Source organism: Cherax quadricarinatus, chromosome 33 (assembly GCF_038502225.1).
Source record: "Cherax quadricarinatus isolate ZL_2023a chromosome 33, ASM3850222v1, whole genome shotgun sequence".
In the NCBI taxonomy this organism is placed as follows: domain Eukaryota; kingdom Metazoa; phylum Arthropoda; class Malacostraca; order Decapoda; family Parastacidae; genus Cherax; species Cherax quadricarinatus.
The window spans coordinates 28625160-28646014 of NC_091324.1; the positions used below are offsets into that span (position 1 = coordinate 28625160).

At 39.8% G+C, this 20855-nt stretch overlaps 1 protein-coding gene across 1 annotated transcript in view; it reads left to right on the top strand.

The window, feature by feature from the left end:
• The window catches only part of LOC128693938 (pseudouridylate synthase 7 homolog), a 94639-nt gene that overhangs the window by 22149 nt on the left and 51635 nt on the right, over positions 1 to 20855 (top strand). The window contains exon 3 of the mRNA XM_070090989.1: positions 18758 to 18852. Within this exon, the coding sequence (XP_069947090.1) occupies positions 18758 to 18852 (95 nt within the window). The remainder of the gene's footprint in view (positions 1 to 18757; positions 18853 to 20855) is intronic.

Genomic DNA, 20855 nt, shown 5'->3' on the forward strand with positions numbered 1-20855 from the left:
AATATGTGTAAGAAATATTGGCAGAACAGTAGTAGACATTTTCAAGAGAAAATTGAACCACTAGCCATACCAAGGGCTGTGTTGGCTATGTGGGCTAGCAAGTCGCTAACAATAACAACCTGGTTGACCAGGCAATCAACAATGAAGCTTGGCCTCAGGCTGGAATGTAAAGGTTGAAAAACCCTCGAAACTGATCACAGGGTGGACAGTCAAATTTTGCAGATTGAAAACTTCATAAAATGTAGTGCTGACTAATCAGTATTTTGTGGATTTATTAACCCCCATCACTGTCATGACCCCGAAAATTAAAAGTGTCACCATATAACAATTATTCCTCCAAAAAATTCCAGGGTGGTAATGAATCTTTTTTTTCTTCTAAAGGTAATGACATTAAAAATACAAAATTTGATGTAAATAAAACTTACGAACTATGCAAGCATGAAGTTGGAAGTCGGGGAGTACTGAGATTTTGTTCACTTTAAGGTAAATTCCATTGCTCCAATAGACCCATTTCTTGGCTATTGCACTATCAATTGAATGCAAGTAGCTGCCCATTGGACTATGAGAACTATCCTGTAAAGCTCCTATTAGTCAGTAATTTTGCACCAGAATCAATAAATCCTAATTTAAAAAATGCTCAAAATATACACTAGGCATTCTGTAGACAGCCTGTACTGGCAGAGCACACAGCCTAGCCGTCTGCTCTGACTAGTTCATATTTCGCGGCATTCAGTGCTGCCCTCTGTAGGCCTACCTAGGTCGGTGGGACACACAGTCCACCCTCTCTCACTCCCGCTTCGACCGACTTGAGGTACACAGGTACTCCCCCTCCACGGACTGGCTTGCGGTCACTTCCTCACACTGCCCGTTGTGTACTCACTCCTACCCGATTAAAGCCAATCTAGTCCACGGCCGTATCATTGCTACCTACGCTACCTTCATCGGCACTAAACCGCTGTTCAACGGTAAGAACAGCAATAACAATTCCAGCCACTCGAGTAACCTTTCCTCATTTAATTAATCATGTTCCCAGGCCTCTCCTGTATAACACTTGCCCTCTATTTTGAATCCATCATCACACAATATTTCTTGGCTAATAAAATATAACCAGGAATGATTGGTCATGGTTTAGGTCATTCCAGTAATTGAACTAAACTAATAAAAACCCATAAAACAGACAGGGGTGCATGGAAGGCCCTATCCTTCTTCAGGAAAATCTCTAAAAACTTTAATATTTCCTTCATTTTGAGGCCTATTGCAAATCACATCCGGTGTGAAAACAATCATAATCATCTCCATTTTACAAGTACAGTGGACCCTCGACTAACGCTATTAATCCGTTCCTGAGAGCTCATCGTTAGTCAAAATAATTGTTAGTCAAGTTAATTTTCCCCATAAGAAATAATGGAAATCAAATTAATCCGTGCAAGACACCCAAAAGTATTGAAAAAAAAATTTTAACACATGAAATATTAATTTTAATACACACAAACTGAAGAAGACATGCACAGTTACATGACACTTACCTTTATTGAAGATCTGGTGATGATTGATAGGATGGGAAGAGAGGGAGTGTGTTGATGGTCTTAGTGTTTAGAAGGGGAATCCCCTTCCATTAGGACTTGAGGTGGCAAGTCCTTTTTCGGGGTTACTTCCCTTCTTCTTTTAATGCCACTAGGACCAGCTTGAGAGTCACTGGACCTCTGTCGCACAACATATCTGCCCATAGAGGCCTGTACCTCCAGTTCCTTTATGATATTCCTAAAGTGTTTCACAACATTGTCAGTGTCACCATTAAACACTTGTTAAGGTTTCAGTCCTTCACTGTCTATGTACTCCTTGAATTCCTGCACATATTTTTCAGCTGCTTTTTGGTCCAAACTGGCAGCCTCACCATGCCTTATCACACTATGTATGCCACTACGATTCTTAAATCTCTCAAACCAACCTTTGCTGGCCTTAAATTCACTCACTTCACCACTAGTTGCTGGCATTTTTGTAATTAAATCGTCATGCAACTTCCTAGCCTTTTCACATATGATCGCTTGAGAGATGCTATCTCCTGCTATCTGTTTTTCGTTTATCCATACCAATAACAGTCTCTCAACATCTTCTATCACTTGCGATCTCAGTTTCGAAAACATAGTTGCACCTTTGGCAAGAACAGTTTCCTTGATTGCCGTTTTCTTGGCCACAATAGTAGTGATGGTTGATTGGGGTTTTGTGTACAGCCTGGCCAGCTTGGAGACATGCACTCCACTTTCATACTTAGCAATGATCTCTTTCTTCATATCCATAGTAATTCTCACCCTTTTTGCTGTAGGGTTGGCACTAGAAGCTTTCTTGGGGCCCATGGTGACTTATTTTGCAGGTGCAATCACTAAAAATGCTGTGATAATATGAAATGTTCCGATTGTATGCTTGGAAGCGACCGCGGTGGCTGGCTGGCTTGTAAACACTGGCCAGAAGTGGACGCGTCTCAGACAGAACGAATAGTGTTGGTCGAGTTTTTTAGCGCTAATCGAGGCAAAATTTTTGCGATAAAATGTATCGCTAGTCAGATTTATCGTTAATCAATGCCATCGCTGGTCGAGGGTCCACTGTATGTCTTTCAGTCTTTCAAATGCCCTAATGTTGTTATTTTAACCCAAACACAAGGTCAAGGATTAACTGTTCCCATCATGTGCTAGGTGGGGCAGGACTTTTTTTTTTATACTGTGCACACTCCCTGAATGGACCCATTTCTCGTGTGGCTAAAATTTCCTGCTCAATATATTTTAGGGCACTGTGATTAAAATGTATACTGTATACATAAGTGCGACTAGTCTCAAAGATGTATATAGTATATATATATAAAGTCTATAGTACTATACCATAAAGAATGGTTTATGTATTTTTATCCAACAATGTGTTTTGAGAATTAGCAACACATTCAAAAGTAAAGTAAAATATATAATTCATGGATGACCCAGGAGCACTTACATATGAGTTTACATAATTCAGTATTTATAATTTAGGGATCTATACTTTTGATGAGTTCCAAGAGCTTTTCTACTCCTGGAACCTGGCCGTGGGTCAGGCTCGTCTAGTGCTTGCCTGGCTCACTACCCCACATATCCATCACAGCCAGGTTGATCTGGCACCTGGTGAAGATACTTGTCCAGTTTCTTCTTGAAGACTTCTATACTTGTCCCAGCAGTGTTTCTGATATTTTTTCGTTAGATGCTGAATAATCTGGGGCCATGCATGTTGATACAATGTTCCCTTATCATGCTCGCTGCACCCCTGCTTTTCACTGGGTTTATCTTGCACTTTCTCCCATATCTCTTGTTCCAGTATGTTATGGCATTGTGCAGATTTGGGGCAAGGCCCTCAAGCACCTTCCAGGTATATACAGCCTCTTCTCACTTAATGATGGAGCTCTGTTCCTAAGACCACATCGGTAAACAAATTCGTCGCTAAGTGAGGAATTTATTATGGTAACTCCAGGTAGTGGGTTTGTGTCAACCATCTTTGATATTATTTTAATGTCACCTTTGCAGCATATATAACATTTCTGGTATATTTTTAAATATTTATACAGTAGTGTACTGTATACTGTAATACACAGAATAGAGGAAATCAGCTCTAATATGCATTATTTAGGTATGCATACTGGTCAGAGAGCCTGTCGTAAGTCCGAGTTGCCGGTGAACGAGCACGTCGCTAAGTGAGGAGAGGCTGTATATTATCATGTATCTCTCTCTCTCCTCCACTCCAGTAAGTACATATTTAAGACTTTAAGGTATTCCCAGTAATTTAAATGCTTTATTGGCTCTATGCTGGTCGTAAGCAATCTTTGTATTTGTTCCAGCTCTGATATTTCTCTTGTCCTGAATGGGACTGTCAACACTGAGCAATATTCCCAATGAGAGAGCACAAGTGATTTAAAAAGTGTAACCATTGGCATTATGTCCTTTGTTTTGAAGGTTATCATTACCCATCCCATCATCCTCCTGGTTGTTAGGACCTTTGTTCTTTGAAAGAAAGGTCAGCTGACAAAATTTCTTCCAAGTCTTTCATATGTTTCTTTCATTCTGTTTGATGATCCTTTTGAGTTTTGTGCACAGTGTTCCTTTTGAGTTCTACCTTCTTTCCATGCCTAACCAGCTGGAACTTATCACCTTTGAATGTCATATTCTTCTCCACTGCCCACTGGAAAATTCCCTCTATATTTTCCTGTAATTTTTCAGTATCTTCTACCGAAGTGACTTTCATGCTTGCTTTAAGTGTCATCCACAAATGGTAGTACAAAACTGTGACTTGTTTTTGTCTGTCTGCTATGAGGATAAGAAACAGCAGTGGTACCAGGACAGAGCCTTGGGGAATTGAGCTTTTTACCTAACTGGTGCTGGATTTTCTTCTCTTTATGCCTTTCTACAGGCAAGGAAGGCCCCACTTTACGGCACTTCACCTTACTGCATATCTCTAATGAAGCAGTTTTCAATTATACCCATTCTTCATTTATTCAGACTTCCTATAATAAATATATTTACCACTCACTACAAGCTAAGGACAAAAATATTTTAAAATAAGTAATATTTTTGTTTTCAACAAGTCGGCCGTCTCCCACTGAGGCAGGGTGACCCAAAAAGAAAGAAAATCTCCAAAAAGAAAATACTTTCATGACCATTCAACGCTTTCACCTAACTCATGATCGCTGTTTTTGCAGAGGCGCCCTGATACAACAGTATAGAAGCTAGATAACAGGGATATCTTGCTACTCCTACTTACACTTTGGTCACACTTTACAGACACGCACATGCATATATATGTACATACATCTAGGTTTTTTCCCTTTTTCTAAATAGCTCTTGTTCTTCTTTATTTCTTCTATTGTCCATGGGGAAGTGGAAAAGAATCTTTCCTCCGTAAGCCATGCGTGTCGTATGAGGCGACTAAAATGCCGGGAGCAAAGGGCTAGTAACCTCTTCTCCTGTAGACATTTACTAAAAAAGAGAAGAAGAAAAACATAAAACTGGGATGCTTGAATGTGCATGGATGTATTGCGGATGACAAGAAACAGATGATTGCTGATGTTATGAATGAAAAGAAGTTGGATGTCCTGGCCCTAAGCGAAACAAAGCTGAAGGGGGTAGGAGAGTTTCGGTGGGGAAATAAATGGGATTAAATCTGGAGTATCTGAGAGAGTTGGAGCAAAGGAAGGGGTAGCAGTAATGTTGAAGGATCAGTTATGGAAGGAGAAAAGAGAATATGAATGTGTAAATTCAAGAATTATGTGGATTAAAGTATAGGTTGGATGCGAAAAGTGGGTCATAATAAGCGTGTATGCACCTGGAGAAGAGAGGAATGTAGAGGAGAGAGAGATTTTGGGAGATGTTAAGTGAATGTATAGGAGCCTTTGAACCAAGTGAGAGAGTAATTGTGGTAGGGGATCTGAATGCTAAAGTAGGAGAAACTTTTAGAGAGGGTGTGGTAGGTAACTTTGGGGTGCCAGGTGTAAATGATAATGGGAGCCCTTTGATTGAACTTTGTATAGAAAGGGGTTTAGTTATAGGTAATACATATTTTAAGAAAAAGAGGATAAATAAGTATACAAGATATGATGTAGGGCGAAATGACAATAGTTTGTTGGCTTTTGTATTGGTAGATAAAAGACTGTTGAGTAGACTTCAGGATGTACATGTTTATAGACGGGCCACATATATATCAGATCACTTTCTAGTTGTAGCTACACTGAGAGTAAAAGGTGGATGAGATACAAGGAGAATAGAAGCATCAGGGAAGAGAGAGGTGAAGGTTTATAAACTAAAAGAGGAGGCAGTTAGGGTAAGATATAAACAGCTATTGGAGGATAGATGGGCTAATGAGAGCATAGGCAATGGGGTCGAAGGGGTATGGGGTAGGTTTAAGTGGTTGTTTAATATATTTATAGATGGGGTTGTAAGAGAAGTAAATGCGAGGGTCTTGGCAAGAGGCGTGGAGTTAAAAGATAAAGAATCACACAAAGTGGGAGTTGTCACAGTTGCTCTTTGCTGATGACACTGCTCTTGGGAGATTCTGAAGAGAAGTTGCAGAGATTGGTGGATGAATTTGGTAGGGTGTGCAAAAGAAGAAAATTAAAAGTGAATACAGGAAAGAGTAAGGTTATGAGGATAACAAAAAGATTAGGTGATGAAAGATTGGACATCAGATTGGAGGGAGAGAGCATGGAGGAGATGAATGTATTCAGATATTTGGGAGTGGACGTGTCAGCGGATGGATCTATGAAAGATGAGGTGAATCATAGAATTGATGGAGGGGAAAAGGGTGAGTGGTGCACTTAGGAGTCTGTGGAGACAAAGAACTTTGTCCTTGGAGGCAAAGAGGGGAATGTATGAGAGTATAGTTTTACCAACGCTCTTATATGGGTGTGAAGCATGGGTGATGAATGTTGCAGCGAGGAGAAGGCTGGAGGCAGTGGAGATGTCATGTCTGAGGGCAATGTGTGGTGTGAATATAATGCAGAGAATTCGTAGTTTGGAAGTTCGGAGGAGGTGCGGGATTACCAAAACTGTTGTCCAGAGGGCTGAGGAAGGGTTGTTGAGGTGGTTCCGACATGTAGAGAGAATGGAGCGAAACAGAGTGACTTCAAGAGTGTATCAGTCTGTAGTGGAAGGAAGGCGGGGTAGGGGTCGGCCTAGGAAAGGTTGGAGGGAGGGGGTAAAGGAGGTTTTGTGTGCGAGGGGCTTGGACTTCCAGCAGGCATGCGTGAGCGTGTTTGATAGGAGTGAATGGAGACAAATGGTTTTTAATACTTGAGGTGCTGTTGGAGTGTGAGCACAGTAACGTTTATGAAGGGATTCAGGGAAACTGGCAGGCCGGACTTGAGTCCTGGAGATGGGAAGTACAGTGCCTGCACTCTGAAGGAGGGGTGTTAATGTTGCAGTTTAAAAACTGTAGTGTAAAGCACCCTTCTGGCAAGACAGTGATGGAGTGAATGATGGTGAAAGTTTTTCTTTTTCGGGCCACCCTGCCTTGGTAGGAATCGGCCAGTGTGATAATAAAAATAAATACTCTTGAACCTACTTTAACTTTTGATGGCTTAGCACGGCTATTAGGTACTCTAGTAAATTCTGGTGTTGATTTATGAAGTGTTTCACGGATTCTTCCTAAAACACTCTGAGCCATGCTTGTACGAGTTGCTATGAAATCATCAGGGTTGTAATTGGGTTTCGGATTGGAATATAACAACTCATAGGGTAAACGCTTGTCTACACCATACAATGCATAATGTAGAGTATCACCTATGGAAGCATTGAAAGCAGAATTTATGGCACATTGAACATCTGGTATAACTTCATCCCAAGTTTCACTATTGGGGTTGACAGTGGCTCTCAAAACATCAAGTACTTTCTTATTGGTTCGTTCAGCTAACCCATTGCTGGCAGGATGATGAGGAACAATGGTGGATTTAGAGATTTTGTACAAAGTACACAAATTTTCAAGAATCTCATTACAGAATTCACCTCCATTATCTGTTACTAAGGACTTAGGGGTGGTATGCCTGCAGATAATGCGTTCTTTAAACGCTTTAGCTAATGTCTCTGCAGTCTTATCTGCAATAGGAACTAACTCACAATATCTGGTGAAATGGTCTACCATAACACACAGATGTTTGTTGCCTTGGAGGGAACATTTAGAATTGGTTAATAAATCAAGGGCAACTCTTTCCCTTGGTTCGCTAGTTGTTGGGTACACTTGGATTGGATTAGGACCATTGACATTTCCTTTATGTTGCATACAAACACTACATTTCTTAACATACGGTTGGTAGTGAGTCATCTACTGGTACACTGGTTACTGGTACACTGGTTACTAGGAACTGGTACTACTACTGAGAGCTCGGCGACGCTAACGTATGTCGTCCCGACATACAGCTAATACAAACGAGATGGCAGGTGTACGGCTTGGGCTGATTCTATACAATGTCCAAGTACACAGCAATTGAACATTATAACATACATAAGTAGAATATTGGAATGCAAGCTTACTCAGTTGACTATAATGAAACTTACTGTAATGGTATAATATAGCACAACTCATCGAATGAAACTCAACGTTGGGATTACACAATAGAAGTGATAAAAAAAAATTTGATCGATCGATCTGTATTCATGTGATCTACGGATTCTGAGGAAGAAATATATACAAAGAAAGAAGTGTTTAACAGAAAGGCAGATTCGGTGCACTCAAATCTAGACTGTTAACTCAGAATTCGGAGAGAACGTGAACACAAAAAAAAATTCTTGAATACTGATAAGTTGATACTGTAATTATTCATCTATACAGATTATTTACATTTAACCCCAACTCTGCTAGGGTGAGATTGACATATGCAGAATGGGTGTCATCTCTGGGAGGATCAAACTCTGTTGCACTGGCTAACTCATGCTGTATTTGAGGCAAATCTGAATTGGTAGTTACAAATGATACTTGAGGATTTCTGAATACCTGTCGTGTACGTAGGGAATAACGACATTCAGGTTGATCGTCTGACTGAGTATCAGAGGTAGAGAGTACAGGATCAGGTGGATTGTCAGAGTCTGTCACATTAGTCTGGGTTGGAACATCATTATCATCACATACTAACTTCATATGATCTAAATGCGATTCTTTATACTGACCAGTACAAATTTTTCTAACCTTATATTTATTGCCAGTGATATGTTCAACTGCTCGATAAGGACCAACAAACTTTTGATCAAGCTTAGGCATTGCAGACGTTTTGTTAAAGTTAGTCAGCATAACTCTCGAACCTACTTTGATTTTGGACGGCTTTGCTCGAGTGTTAGCGACTCTTGTAAATTCTGCTGTTGATTTATGAAGTGTTTCACGGATTCTTCTAAAGACGCTTTGAGCTAGGCTGGTACGAGTTGCTATGAAATCATCAGGGTTGTAATTTGGTTTCGGGTTAGAATGTAACAACTCATAAGGCAAACGTTTATCTACACCGTACAATGCATAATGTGGAGTGTCACCTATAGAAACATTGTAAGCAGAATTTATAGCACACTGCACATCAGGTATAACTTCATCCCAAGTTTCACTGTTGGGATTGATAGTGGCTCTCAAGACGTCAAGTACTTTCTTATTGGTTCGTTCCGCTAACCCATTGCTGGCAAGATGATGAGGAACAATGGTGGATTTAGAGATCTTATACAAGGTACACAAATTTTCAAGAATCTCATTACAGAATTCACCACCATTATCTGTTAGTAGGGACTTAGGGGTGGTATGCCTGCAGATAATGCATTTTTTAAAAGCTTTAGCTACTGTCTCTGCAGTCTTATCTGCAATAGGGACTAACTCACAATATCTGGTGAAATGGTCTACCATAACACACAGATGTTTGTTGCCTTGGAGGGAACATTGGAAATTAGTTAACAGATCTAGTGCAACTCTTTCCCACGGTTCGCTAGTAGTTGGATACACTTGGATTGGATTAGGACCATTAGCATTACCTTTATGTTTCATGCAGACACTACATTTCTTAACATACTCAGAAAAATCATTTGCCATACGAGTCCAAAAGTATTTCAATCTGGCTTGTTTTACCGAACGATCCATACCCGGGTGCGCAACACCTGGTACATCGTGAACTAGCTGTAAGGCTACATTCACTAGTGACTGGGGAATTACTAACTGGTATACTCTTCTGCTAGGAGTACCCAACTCGGCTGTTCGATACAGTAATTCTTGGTTCATGACAAAGTCACTGATGGGTGCTGGTGGCTTCACAGTCAGAATAAGATCTTCCTGGAGCAGGAATCGAATCACGCCAAACCACATGGGATCTGTTCGTTGAGCATTCTTTATATCTTCGGCAGTAAATGGAGCGTCTGCAGTTACTATACTAACATGTTGCGATAAAGCATCTGCGACTACATTTGACTTGCCAGGTAAGTGTTCAAAGGTAGGATTGAACTCTTGGATAGTCAAGGGCCATCTGGCTAACCTTCCAGTAGTGGAACATGGTCTGTCAAGACATGAACAGAGTACAGTGGACCCTCGACCAGCGATGGCATCGATTAACGATAAATCTGACTAGCGGTACATTTTATCACAAAAATTTTGCCTCGATTAGCGCTAAAAAACTCGACCAACACTATTCGTTCCGTCTGAGACGCGTCCACTTCTGGCCAGTGTTTACAAGCCAGCCAGCCACCGCAGTCGCTTCCAAGCATACAATCGGAACATTTCATATTATCACAGCCTTTTTAGTGATTGCACCTGCAAAATAAGTCACCATGGGCCCCAAGAAAGCTTCAAGTGCCAACCCTACAGCAAAAAGGGTGAGAATTACTATGGATATGAAGAAAGAGATCATTGCTAAGTATGAAAGTGGAGTGCATGTCTCCGAGCTGGCCAGGCTGTACACAAAACCCCAATCGACCATCGCTACTATTGTGGCCAAGAAAACGGCAATCAAGGAAGCTGTTCTTGCCAAAGGTGCAACTATGTTTTCGAAACTGAGATCGCAAGTGATAGAAGATGTTGAGAGACTGTTATTGGTATGGATAAACGAAAAACAGATAGCAGGAGATAGCATCTCTCAAGCGATCATATGTGAAAAGGCTAGGAAGTTGCATGACAATTTAATTAGAAAATGCCAGCAACTAGTGGTGAAGTGAGTGAATTTAAGGCCAGCAAAGGTTGGTTTGAGAGATTTAAGAATCGTAGTGGCATGCATAGTGTGATAAGGTATGGTGAGGCTGCCAGTTTGGACCAAAAAGCAGCTGAAAAATATGTGCAGGAATTCAAGGAGTACATAGACAGTGAAAGACTGAAACCTGAACAAGTGTTTAATGGTGACACTGACAATGTTGTGAAACACTTTAGGAATGTCATAAAGGAATGGGAGGTACAGGCCTCTATGGGCAGATATGTTGTGTGACAGAGGTCCAGTGACTCTCAAGCTGGTCCTAGTGGCATTAAAAGAAGAAGGGAAGTAACCCCGAAAAAGGACTTGCCACCTCAAGTCCTAATGGAAGGGGATTCCCCTTCTAAACACTAAGACCATCAACACACACCCCTCTTCCCATCCCATCAATCATCACCAGATCTTCAATAAAGGTAAGTGTCATGTAACTGTGCATGTCTTCTTCAGTTTGTGTGTATTAAAATTAATATTTCATGTGTTAAAATTTTTTTTTTCAATGCTTTTGGGTGTCTTGCACGGATTAATTTGATTTCCATTATTTCTTATGGGGAAAATTAACTTGACTAACGATTATTTTGACTAACGATGAGCTCTCAGGAACGGATTAATAGCGTTAGTCGAGGGTCCACTGTACTGATAAATAATGTCTCGGAAGTGCTTTGAAGACCATACTATTGCTAAAGCTACTGGCTCAGTTACTGTATAATTACGTTCAGCCTTCGTAAGGACTCGGCTAGCAAATGCAACTGCGTTGTACTTGCCATCATTCTTCTGAGCTAGTACGGCACCTATGCCAATAGAACTAGCATCAGTTGTCAGATAGAAGGGCTTAGAAAAATCTGGAAATTTCAAAATTGGAGAAATTGTTAGCTTTTCTTTTAGAGTTTGGAATGCTCTTTCTTGACGGAAGGTCCAAACAAAATGAGCATCTTTCTTAAGCAACTCAGTTAGAGGAGCAGCTATGGAAGAAAAATTGGCAATGAAAGATCTATAAAAACCTGCTAAGCCCACAAAGGATCTTACGGCATCAGCAGTTTTGGGAGTTGGAAAATTTAGTACAGTGGACCCCCGGTTAACGATTTTAATCCGTGCAAGAGGGATAATTGTTATGCGAAATAATCGTTATGCGAATGAATTTTCCCCATAAGAAATAATGGAAATAAAATTAATCCGTGCAAGACGCCCAAAAGTATGAAAAAAAATTTTTTTTACCACATGAAATGTTAATTTTAATACATACTGCAGTTACTTTACTTTGGTTAGTCGTAACCCCTCTAGGAGTGACTACGTGACCAAGAAAGTTAATTTCTGATCTGAAAAATTAACATTTAGACAGTTTGATCTTTAAATTGACTTCTTCAAGCTTACCAAGTACTACATCAAGTCTTTTCAAGTGTGTATCCACGTCTTTAGACATGATGATTACGTCATCTAAGTACACCATAAGTGCATTACCTATGAGACCTCTAAATATATTAGTCATGAGCCTTGAGAACGTGATAGGGGAGGATTGTAATCCAAACGCCATACGGAGGAAGTGATAATGACCTGTAGGAGTGGAGAATGTAGTTAGCTCTTGGCTGTCCTCGTGAAGAGGGACTTGCCAAAACCCTTGTAACAAGTCCAGGGTTGAAAAGACTTTGTTATCTCCAATGTTACGTAAAAGATCATCCAGTACAGGAAGTGGGAAGCGATCTGGAATAGCTTTCGCATTTAACTTACTAAAGTCAATCACTGGGCGCCAAGTACCATCCTTCTTAGGCACTAGGATCAAGAGCGCATTCCAAGGTGAATTGCTAGGTGCAATAACGCCATCATCAAGCATTTGATTGATCAATTCTTCTGCGACAGCAACTTGTGAATGAGGCATTCTGTATGCAGGCATATAGATGGGTCTAGTTCCAGGTTCAAGTGGAATATGATGGGACAGTAAGTTCGTTATACCCATCTTCTCACCTGGTAAGGCAATGGCTTTACGACGTTTGTTCAACAGAGTCAACAAATGCTTGACCTCTTCCGGGAAGTCAGTGGGAGCTAAGTCTTTCTCCTCCACTGGTGGAACAGATTGATCCAGTGAAGTGGATGAGGTCTTCCCGGTAGAAATAGCACCGACCCACTGGTCAAGAGAGAACTCATCCTCTACCTGAACAGGGTAAGGATAGTGAACAAGGTCAACAAGATTGGTATTTGCTCTGAGACAAACACTTTGACCAGAAGTGTTAGCTAGGAAGAAATGGATCTTACTATCTCTTACAACATGTAAGGATGGTTCAACAAATAGACCTTTTACTTTGCAAGAATCACTGTCAACTAGGACGTTATCACCATCAGGAACACTAGGAACAACAACAGACACTCTAGTGAGGGCACTAGCCGTGACAGAAACGTCTTTCTGCAGACGGCACATGACATCAACAACAGATGGCATTACTAGTTTCAAGTAATCGTTTTCCGACAAGGCATCCCCTGTGGAGAAACTACTACTTGAACTAGCAGACATTGCAGGGATAGGCTCAGCACTCAAGGTAGTCAGAGCGTCCTCGGACACTTGAGGTAACTGGACACTATCTTGCAAGTCTGAAGTTGCAGGAACACAGACAGGAGTGACAGGATCACCAGTGCCTGACCGCTTGGGTATGCTACTGGAAAATGCACTGGCCTGTAAGGACTTAATCCGAACGTCGTACTCTGCGGCAGTATGGCAGATCTCGGATCCAAGCTGGTAACCCCAAAATGGTACGATCAAGTCATCAATTTGGGCATGCCATCGATAAGGGTCGAGCACAATGCGTAAGTCTCGCATGGAAGCAAATCCCAGTAGAAGGTCACCAGGGAAAGTAATCCGGTCGACAACAAGGAAGGAAGCAGTAAAGTCTCTACCTTGGATAGAAAAAGTGAGGGAAGTCTGACCTCGGACACGCAGGTGAGAACCAGCTGCTCCACTAAGGGAGGACACGAGTCGGTTCTATGAGAAAGACATGTCGTAACTGCTTATCCCTAAACAAACTAGACCTGATAATATTGACTTGCGCACCAGAGTCCATGAACAAATGAACGGGCACATTATGAACAGATGCTTGCACTATAGGGCCTATGGTTGCATTGGAAGTTATGTGCAAACAAAAAGGTGGATTGTCATAAGAAAAGATTTGTTCCACTTCATCCCCAAAATCATCTACGTCAGAGACGTGTGAAGCAACATCATCAGCAGGATTGTCATTCTCAAGACTGCTTAAGGCTTCAAAGGAATTGTGAACGGGGATGGTGTGCTCATTATCACCTACTGTCACCATGGGACGGTTTGACTGGGGCACTCGAATTCCCTTGAATTGGAAGAATGAGCCTGGTTCTGGTTAGTTTGAGAACCATGACGTCTGTTTCCTCTCCTGGTTCTGCGGTTGGAATGGCCACGGAAAGATCTAGAGTACTTAAGGTTGTAGAGAGCATTGCACTCAGATGTGTCATGTCCATGTATTCTATAATAAGTACAGTAGGGAAGATCTGACTGGTACTCATCATCAGTATGACGCCTCTTAGGGTGACTATCAGGACAATTAATTGCAATATGGCCACGGAAACCACAGTTGTAACAAGTCCGCTGACTATGGTTACTGAATGTACTATGAATACTACGAGGTTTAAAATGACTCTGTACACTGGTCCTTGGTGATCGCTGGGATGATTGACGACCACGATTTGTCTCTGTGGCACAAACAAGAGGTGGTGCAGACTGAGGCATAGGTGTGAAATTACTTTTGATACATGAGAAAGTACCCTGGGGGCACAAGGAACGTACATGATTTAGGGCTGTAAGTGGTTCCATCGTCACAGTCGGAGGATTAGCCTCATAAGCACACACAAAAGCAGGCGGCATTAGTTCTTTGATTGCTCCAAAAGCTGCTATTTTAGCAAATGATGCTGTTGATGGTTTATCCTCGTCAGGGACAAAAGCTGAGGACTGGACAGCATTGATAAATGATGATAAAAGTTTATCTAACCTAACAGCAAATGCACTCAACGATTCATTAGTCGTGGGTGTAGCATTCACTAGTTCCCTAAGAACGACATATGGATCAGCTGTTTTTACTGGTACGAGGAAAGAACGAATCAGTTCTTCATATTGTGACCACTTAGTAAGATTCCTGAAGTCTTGCATTTCAAGGAGATCAACAACGTGAACAGCAGCAGGGGACCGATGAAGAGCTGCTTTCGCAAGTCTGATAAGACTTTCCTCTGAAGGAGGACCGTCAAGTAGAGCATTAACACGAGAACGAATGGCAGTAAACCATGCTTCAAGACTATGTACCTGGCCATTGAATAAAGGTAAGGCATCAAGGGAATCACGAGTAAAACTATAATGTCTCAGTGTCTGGGTCGGTCTGTCAGTCGATAAAGAACTATGAGGACTGATGACAGGAGCAGCAGTAGCCTGAGAGGTCTGAGTGTCGCCATTCACTAAAGTATCACTTGAAGGTATGTCAGGCATAATTGCAAAGAAGTTGTACAAGAACAAATAAGGCAAAAAGTAATGAATAATAAAATTGATATAAAATGGTAAAATTGAAATAAAAGAGATGCAACTAATTCTGCAGAAGTAATAAAAAAAAAATCTAAGATACACTGCAAGAGGAAGGACAACTCAATGTAAGGGACTGCTGGCCAAGATAAAGAAACACATTGAAATTTACAAGTAAAAATATTACTGGGGACTGAATTAAATGCAAAATGAGCTGTCTGTACTCTTGCTAATAAAGAAATTAACTAATAAAATTGTAAATCAATGTAAAAAGTATAAAATAAAATCACTAAATTGTATGCAAAGAGAGATAACTGGGAAATTTAATTATTTTCTAAGAATGCATGAACAAAATTAAAATATAATGCAAAGACAACATGAGGAAAAATAATAAAATGAAAAACAGGACACTCAAACAATAATGAACTGAGAATAATAATGCATAAAAATATCAATAAAAGAAAATTCACTGCAGAACAAGTGCAACAAAATAAGGGGCAGAAATAATCAATGCAGCAATAAAGTTACACTGGGAAAATGTAGGTTAAATAATAAAACAAAAATATGAAGAAAGACTGAACACTTTAACTCTTAATTGTAAATTAGACAAAAAATTTACTCTCAAACAGAGTAAAGAAAACACTCTACATTAAAAAAGAGAAATTGAAATTACACTAAGAGTGAATTTGTTCAAAGAAATAAGAAAAATATGAATAAATATAAAACAAGAAACAAAACTGGAAGTGTAACACTTACAAGTGGCGGGGCACACAACACTTACAAGTGGCGGGGGGCACAGCACTTACAAGTGGCGGGGCACACACAAGGATTGTATATTATTTATCAATGTTCTTACAACACTATCTTGCTGTGACTGATACGACAAAAATTGCTGGCAAAAATAATGGTACACAAGTCTGCGAAAAAATCAGGGAATGAGACACTGCTGGCATACGAAAAAAAAAAAAAAGGTACATATAGAAATGAATGGATAATTTAGTATACGACAAATACTGGAGAATACAATGCTGAAAGAACATAGATAAATAAAAATAATGAATTACTTCACACGCAGTGAATGACTGGTACACTACACAACAATACTTACTTCAGACAGAGAGTAGCATAAAAAAAAAAAACACAGATAAAAAAATATGAGATGAGCGATAACACTGAAAAATATTGCAAAAATAATGAGTCAAAGAAACACTGAGTCTACACTGAAAACACAAGGCTTAGAGTACACAAGAAATTCACTGTAAAAGTCTCACACACGCAAATGTTTTTAAATGCAGGAAAATGTCTCTAAACAGAAAATTATCACTGAAGTCTGGAGTGGTAGACGGCGTTGAACAGTGATGATTCCTCACACTGTTGTCGTGAAGAAATGCGCTTTCTGGGTGAACTCACATAACTGGCTTATCGTTGGTGCTCAGCTACAATCTCTTGACCAATTATGTGAGCCAAAACAGTACTAGGACCCGGTACAAGGGTGGAAAAAAAAAGCCACAGGTAGATGAGTGAAGAGTGGGTAGCGGGTGGGTGAAGGGAGCGTGACTCACTCGCTGGCGCTCACTGGCGCGCACTGCCACTCACTACTCACGAAGGTGGCTTAATTAACTAAGCCACTCTATGCCACAGGGATGGTGAAAACCACTCTTAGCATCCAACTGGCATCCAACTGGGAGCACAAAGCGATATATGAGACAATACTTCAGAGGAACTTGCGTGGCTTACTTCTCTCTCTCAGCTGGGTTAGGAAGCTGGGTTGGCTGACTGGCTTAACCCATGAGAATGGCTGACTGGAAGACGTGTAACGATGCACATAGCATTTGATAAGTAATATGTGCACTACGTATAGGTATACATTTTTAAGCCTAGCTATATTGCTCACTTAATATATGATAGTGTAAACATGTTATCTGGCTTTTGTATGTATTTGAAAGTGAAAAGAGCTATGATTCACTTTACAGTAATTTTTGCTTTGCAGCAGTAGCCCAGAACCTAACCTGCTGTATAAGTGGGGCCCTGCTGTATATAACATCTGCATTTTGGTTGTCTTTTTAACCCTTTCAGGGTTTCGGCTGTACTAGTACGGCTTACGAGCCAGGGTTTTTGACGTACTAGTACGCCTAAATTCTAGCGCCCTCAAATCTAGTGAGAGAAAGCTGGTAGGTCTGCATATGAAAGAATGGGTCTATGTGGTCAGTGTGCGCGGTATAAAAAAAATTCCTGCAGCACACAGTGCGTAATGAGAAAAAAAAAACTTTGACCATGGTTTTGGATTAAAACAGCGACTTTGCACTGTGTTTTTGTATGGTATTTATTGTTGTATTCTAGTTTTCCTGGTCTCATTTTATAGAATGGAAGACATATTACAGAAATTGATATGATTTTGACTGGTTTTACAAAGAAAAGTACCTTGAAATTGAGCTCAAAGTAGCAGAAATGTTAGATTTTTACCAAAGTTCAAAAGTAAACAAATCATGCAATGCATCTAATACTCATCAACTGATGAGTCTAATATTCTTTCACAAGTGCGCTGATATTATTTATACCATTTCTACACCAATGCTGTAGTCTGCATAACAGTAAATCTTCTATTTTTTTTTGTGAGAATAAAAATTCCAAATGGAAAGCAAAAGAATGTAAGAGGGGTAACGGGACGTGACTAATGAACAGAGGAAATGTTATTTTAGTGCCAGGAATGTCTTTCTTGTTTATTCTGAACACTATTCAGAAATTGGCATCTTTTGAAATTTATGTGAAATTGGCAAAATTGCTAAATTCTGACCACTGTATTGAATAGTTGAAATCGGTAAATGGGTGGTTTCTTGTACTCATTCAATAGAAAAAATGGAGTTCTAGCGAAATAGTTATGATTTTTGTCGACAAGTACACTGGAATTGGCCGAAAATAGGGCTCAAAGTGGGCAAAATCGCTGATGTGTAAACATCATCGAGACCGCTAACTTTGCGAGAGCATAATTCCGTATGTTTTCCATCAAATTTCATACTCTTGGTGTCATTATGACCGGGAAAAGATTCTCTATCTTTTCATTAGAACTTTTTTTTTTTTTGAAATTTGGCCGACCCTGAGAACAAGTTTCTGAGAGGGCCTGTCGACCCTGAAAGGGTTAAGGCCTCCAAAATTTTGTCACAGTGGTTCAGCAGCTGTGATAGGCATGATCGTCCTGCTCTAAAACTGTGCTGGTTGGGATTATGTCAATTTTGCTGTTCCATGAATTTTGTAATGTGACATCTTATCACTTTCAACGATTATGATGTGGGAGGTAAGAGCTACTTCTCTGTAATTTTTAGGTAGTGCTCTGCTACTCCCTTATGCAAAGGAGCTGTGTCTGCACACTTTAAAGTCTCTGGTATTTCACTTAGATCTAGGCTCTTTCTCCAAAGAATACCGAGTGCTAATGCTAGTGGTACTTTGCACTTTTTTATAAATAGGTGTTTCCTAGAATCTAGTCCAGGTGATGAGTGAGTGGGCATCTTTTCAATTTCTTTTTCAAATTTAATTTTTTCCAGATACTCTGACTTCCAAGTTAATGAGGTTGATGGCAATGGCGAAATGATTCGTATCACTGAGCAGAATATCCCAGACGAGCCTGAAGAAATTCCTGGTTAGTATCTTTTCCTGTAATTAACAATCGATGCTTTTTTTATAGCTTTTATTTAACTTTATTTTTTTTGGTTTACATTCAATAATCAAAAATCAAATTTACTTCCTTAATAGCCCTGGGGACTACTTGTCTTTTCCCAAAGCAGACCAGATGTTGTCCATCTTGCAACAAATTTGTGCGGAAATACTATTAAATCACTTAAAACAATATTGACCAGTGCTTCTGTTTGTCAACATTTCACTGCATTAACAGTGGGATTAGGTATAAGATTTAAACAGTTATGGTAGTGAGAATAAGCAAGAGTATAATACATAGCTTTATAATAATAATTCTTGGATGCATTTGGGAGATTATGTAAAAGAAAGGAAATTTAGCAGTAAGCATAAAAGAGAGTAAGATGAGGGTACCAAACATGTCTAGGCAATGATAGATTATTAGATTGGTGGGAGGGAGTATGAAAGAAGTGGATGTATTTAGATATGCCACTTATAGATAGCAAAGATGTTGTAAAAGGATAGTGAAGAAAGATATTAAATAATATAGCACAGTGTATTTGGGAGTGCACATGTAAGCAAATGGGTCTAAGAAAAATGAGGTGAATCATAGAATAGATATGTAAAAAAAGGTGGGTTGTGTATTAATGTGTATGTGGTTATAGGGATTGAGTTTTAGATCCTGACTTCGCTTCTCAATTTGCTGCTTGCCACTTTCACTCCAAGTCTCATGTGCCCCATTGTACCCACTCATAAAACCACACATGGAGTCTGCCTCCACTGAATGTGATTTTATATAAAGTGAATGAATCCCATATTTTTTTCATGACCTTCCATATTTCTTTTAACCATTCTTTGTTTTCTGCTTTTCTTATTTTTTTTAAATTAAATAGCTTTATTCTGTGCTTCTTTATATTCATTTGCTTTTATTTCTTAATTGTTGTACTGTACACCACCATCTTTGATTAGTATACAGGTAACCCAGTATTTTCTGGGAGGGCTGCTGCCAGTTGTGCCATTGCAAATCCGACTTATTTTCCTTAGGTGCAATGGTGTCAATAGGGGTCCTATTCATGGACACCAATATCATGCCCTAGTTTTTTATTATGGGTTATCTTGCCAGAAAAAACATTACTGTAAATGCAGGGTAAAGGATCATATGTTTGGAGTTAACTATATTTTATTTTTTTGGTAATTTGGTTGATGTGGAATTTTTTCTTCTTTCCAAGTCAATAGTTTCTATTAAACAAGTTAAGATAATTTTATAGTCATGATTTATTCTTCTTTAGTAAATATTAAAGCTTCTTTTTTCAACAAACCAGCCATATCCCACAAATATTAGAGCTGCTGCTGCTTCTTTCAACAAACCAGCCGTATCATACTGAGGCAGGGTGGCCCAAAAAGAAAAACAAAAGTTTCACTTTTTAAATTTAGTAATTTATACAGGAGAAGGGGTTACTAGCCCCTCGCTCCCGGCATTTTAGTCGCCTCTTACAACACGCATGGCTTACAGAGGAAGAATTCTGTTCTACTTCCCCAAGGAGATAAGAGGAAATAAACAAGAACAAGAACTAGAAAGAAAATAGCAGAAAACCCAGAGGGGTGTGTGTATACATATGCTTGTACATGTATGTGTAGTGTGACCTAAGTGTAAGTAGAAGTAGCAAGACGTACCTGAAATCTTGCATGTTTATGAGACAGAAAAAAGGACACCAGCAATCCTACCATCATATAAAACAATTACAGGCTTTCGTTTTACACTCACTTGGCAGGACGGTAGTACCTCCCTGGGCGGTTGCTGTCTACCAACCTACTACCTAGGAATATTAGAGCTATGTACAGTATTTATATTTGTGAATCACTAAACTTGTGTGGATTGTGTAGTGCAAGGAATGGTGGAAGCTTGATCCTCCTTCAGCTAGGTGCAGTATTGATGTATGGTCTATCTAGCTGTACTTTTTTTTTTTTTTTTTAATATAGTGTAATGGTTGTATCCCACAAAGGCAGAGT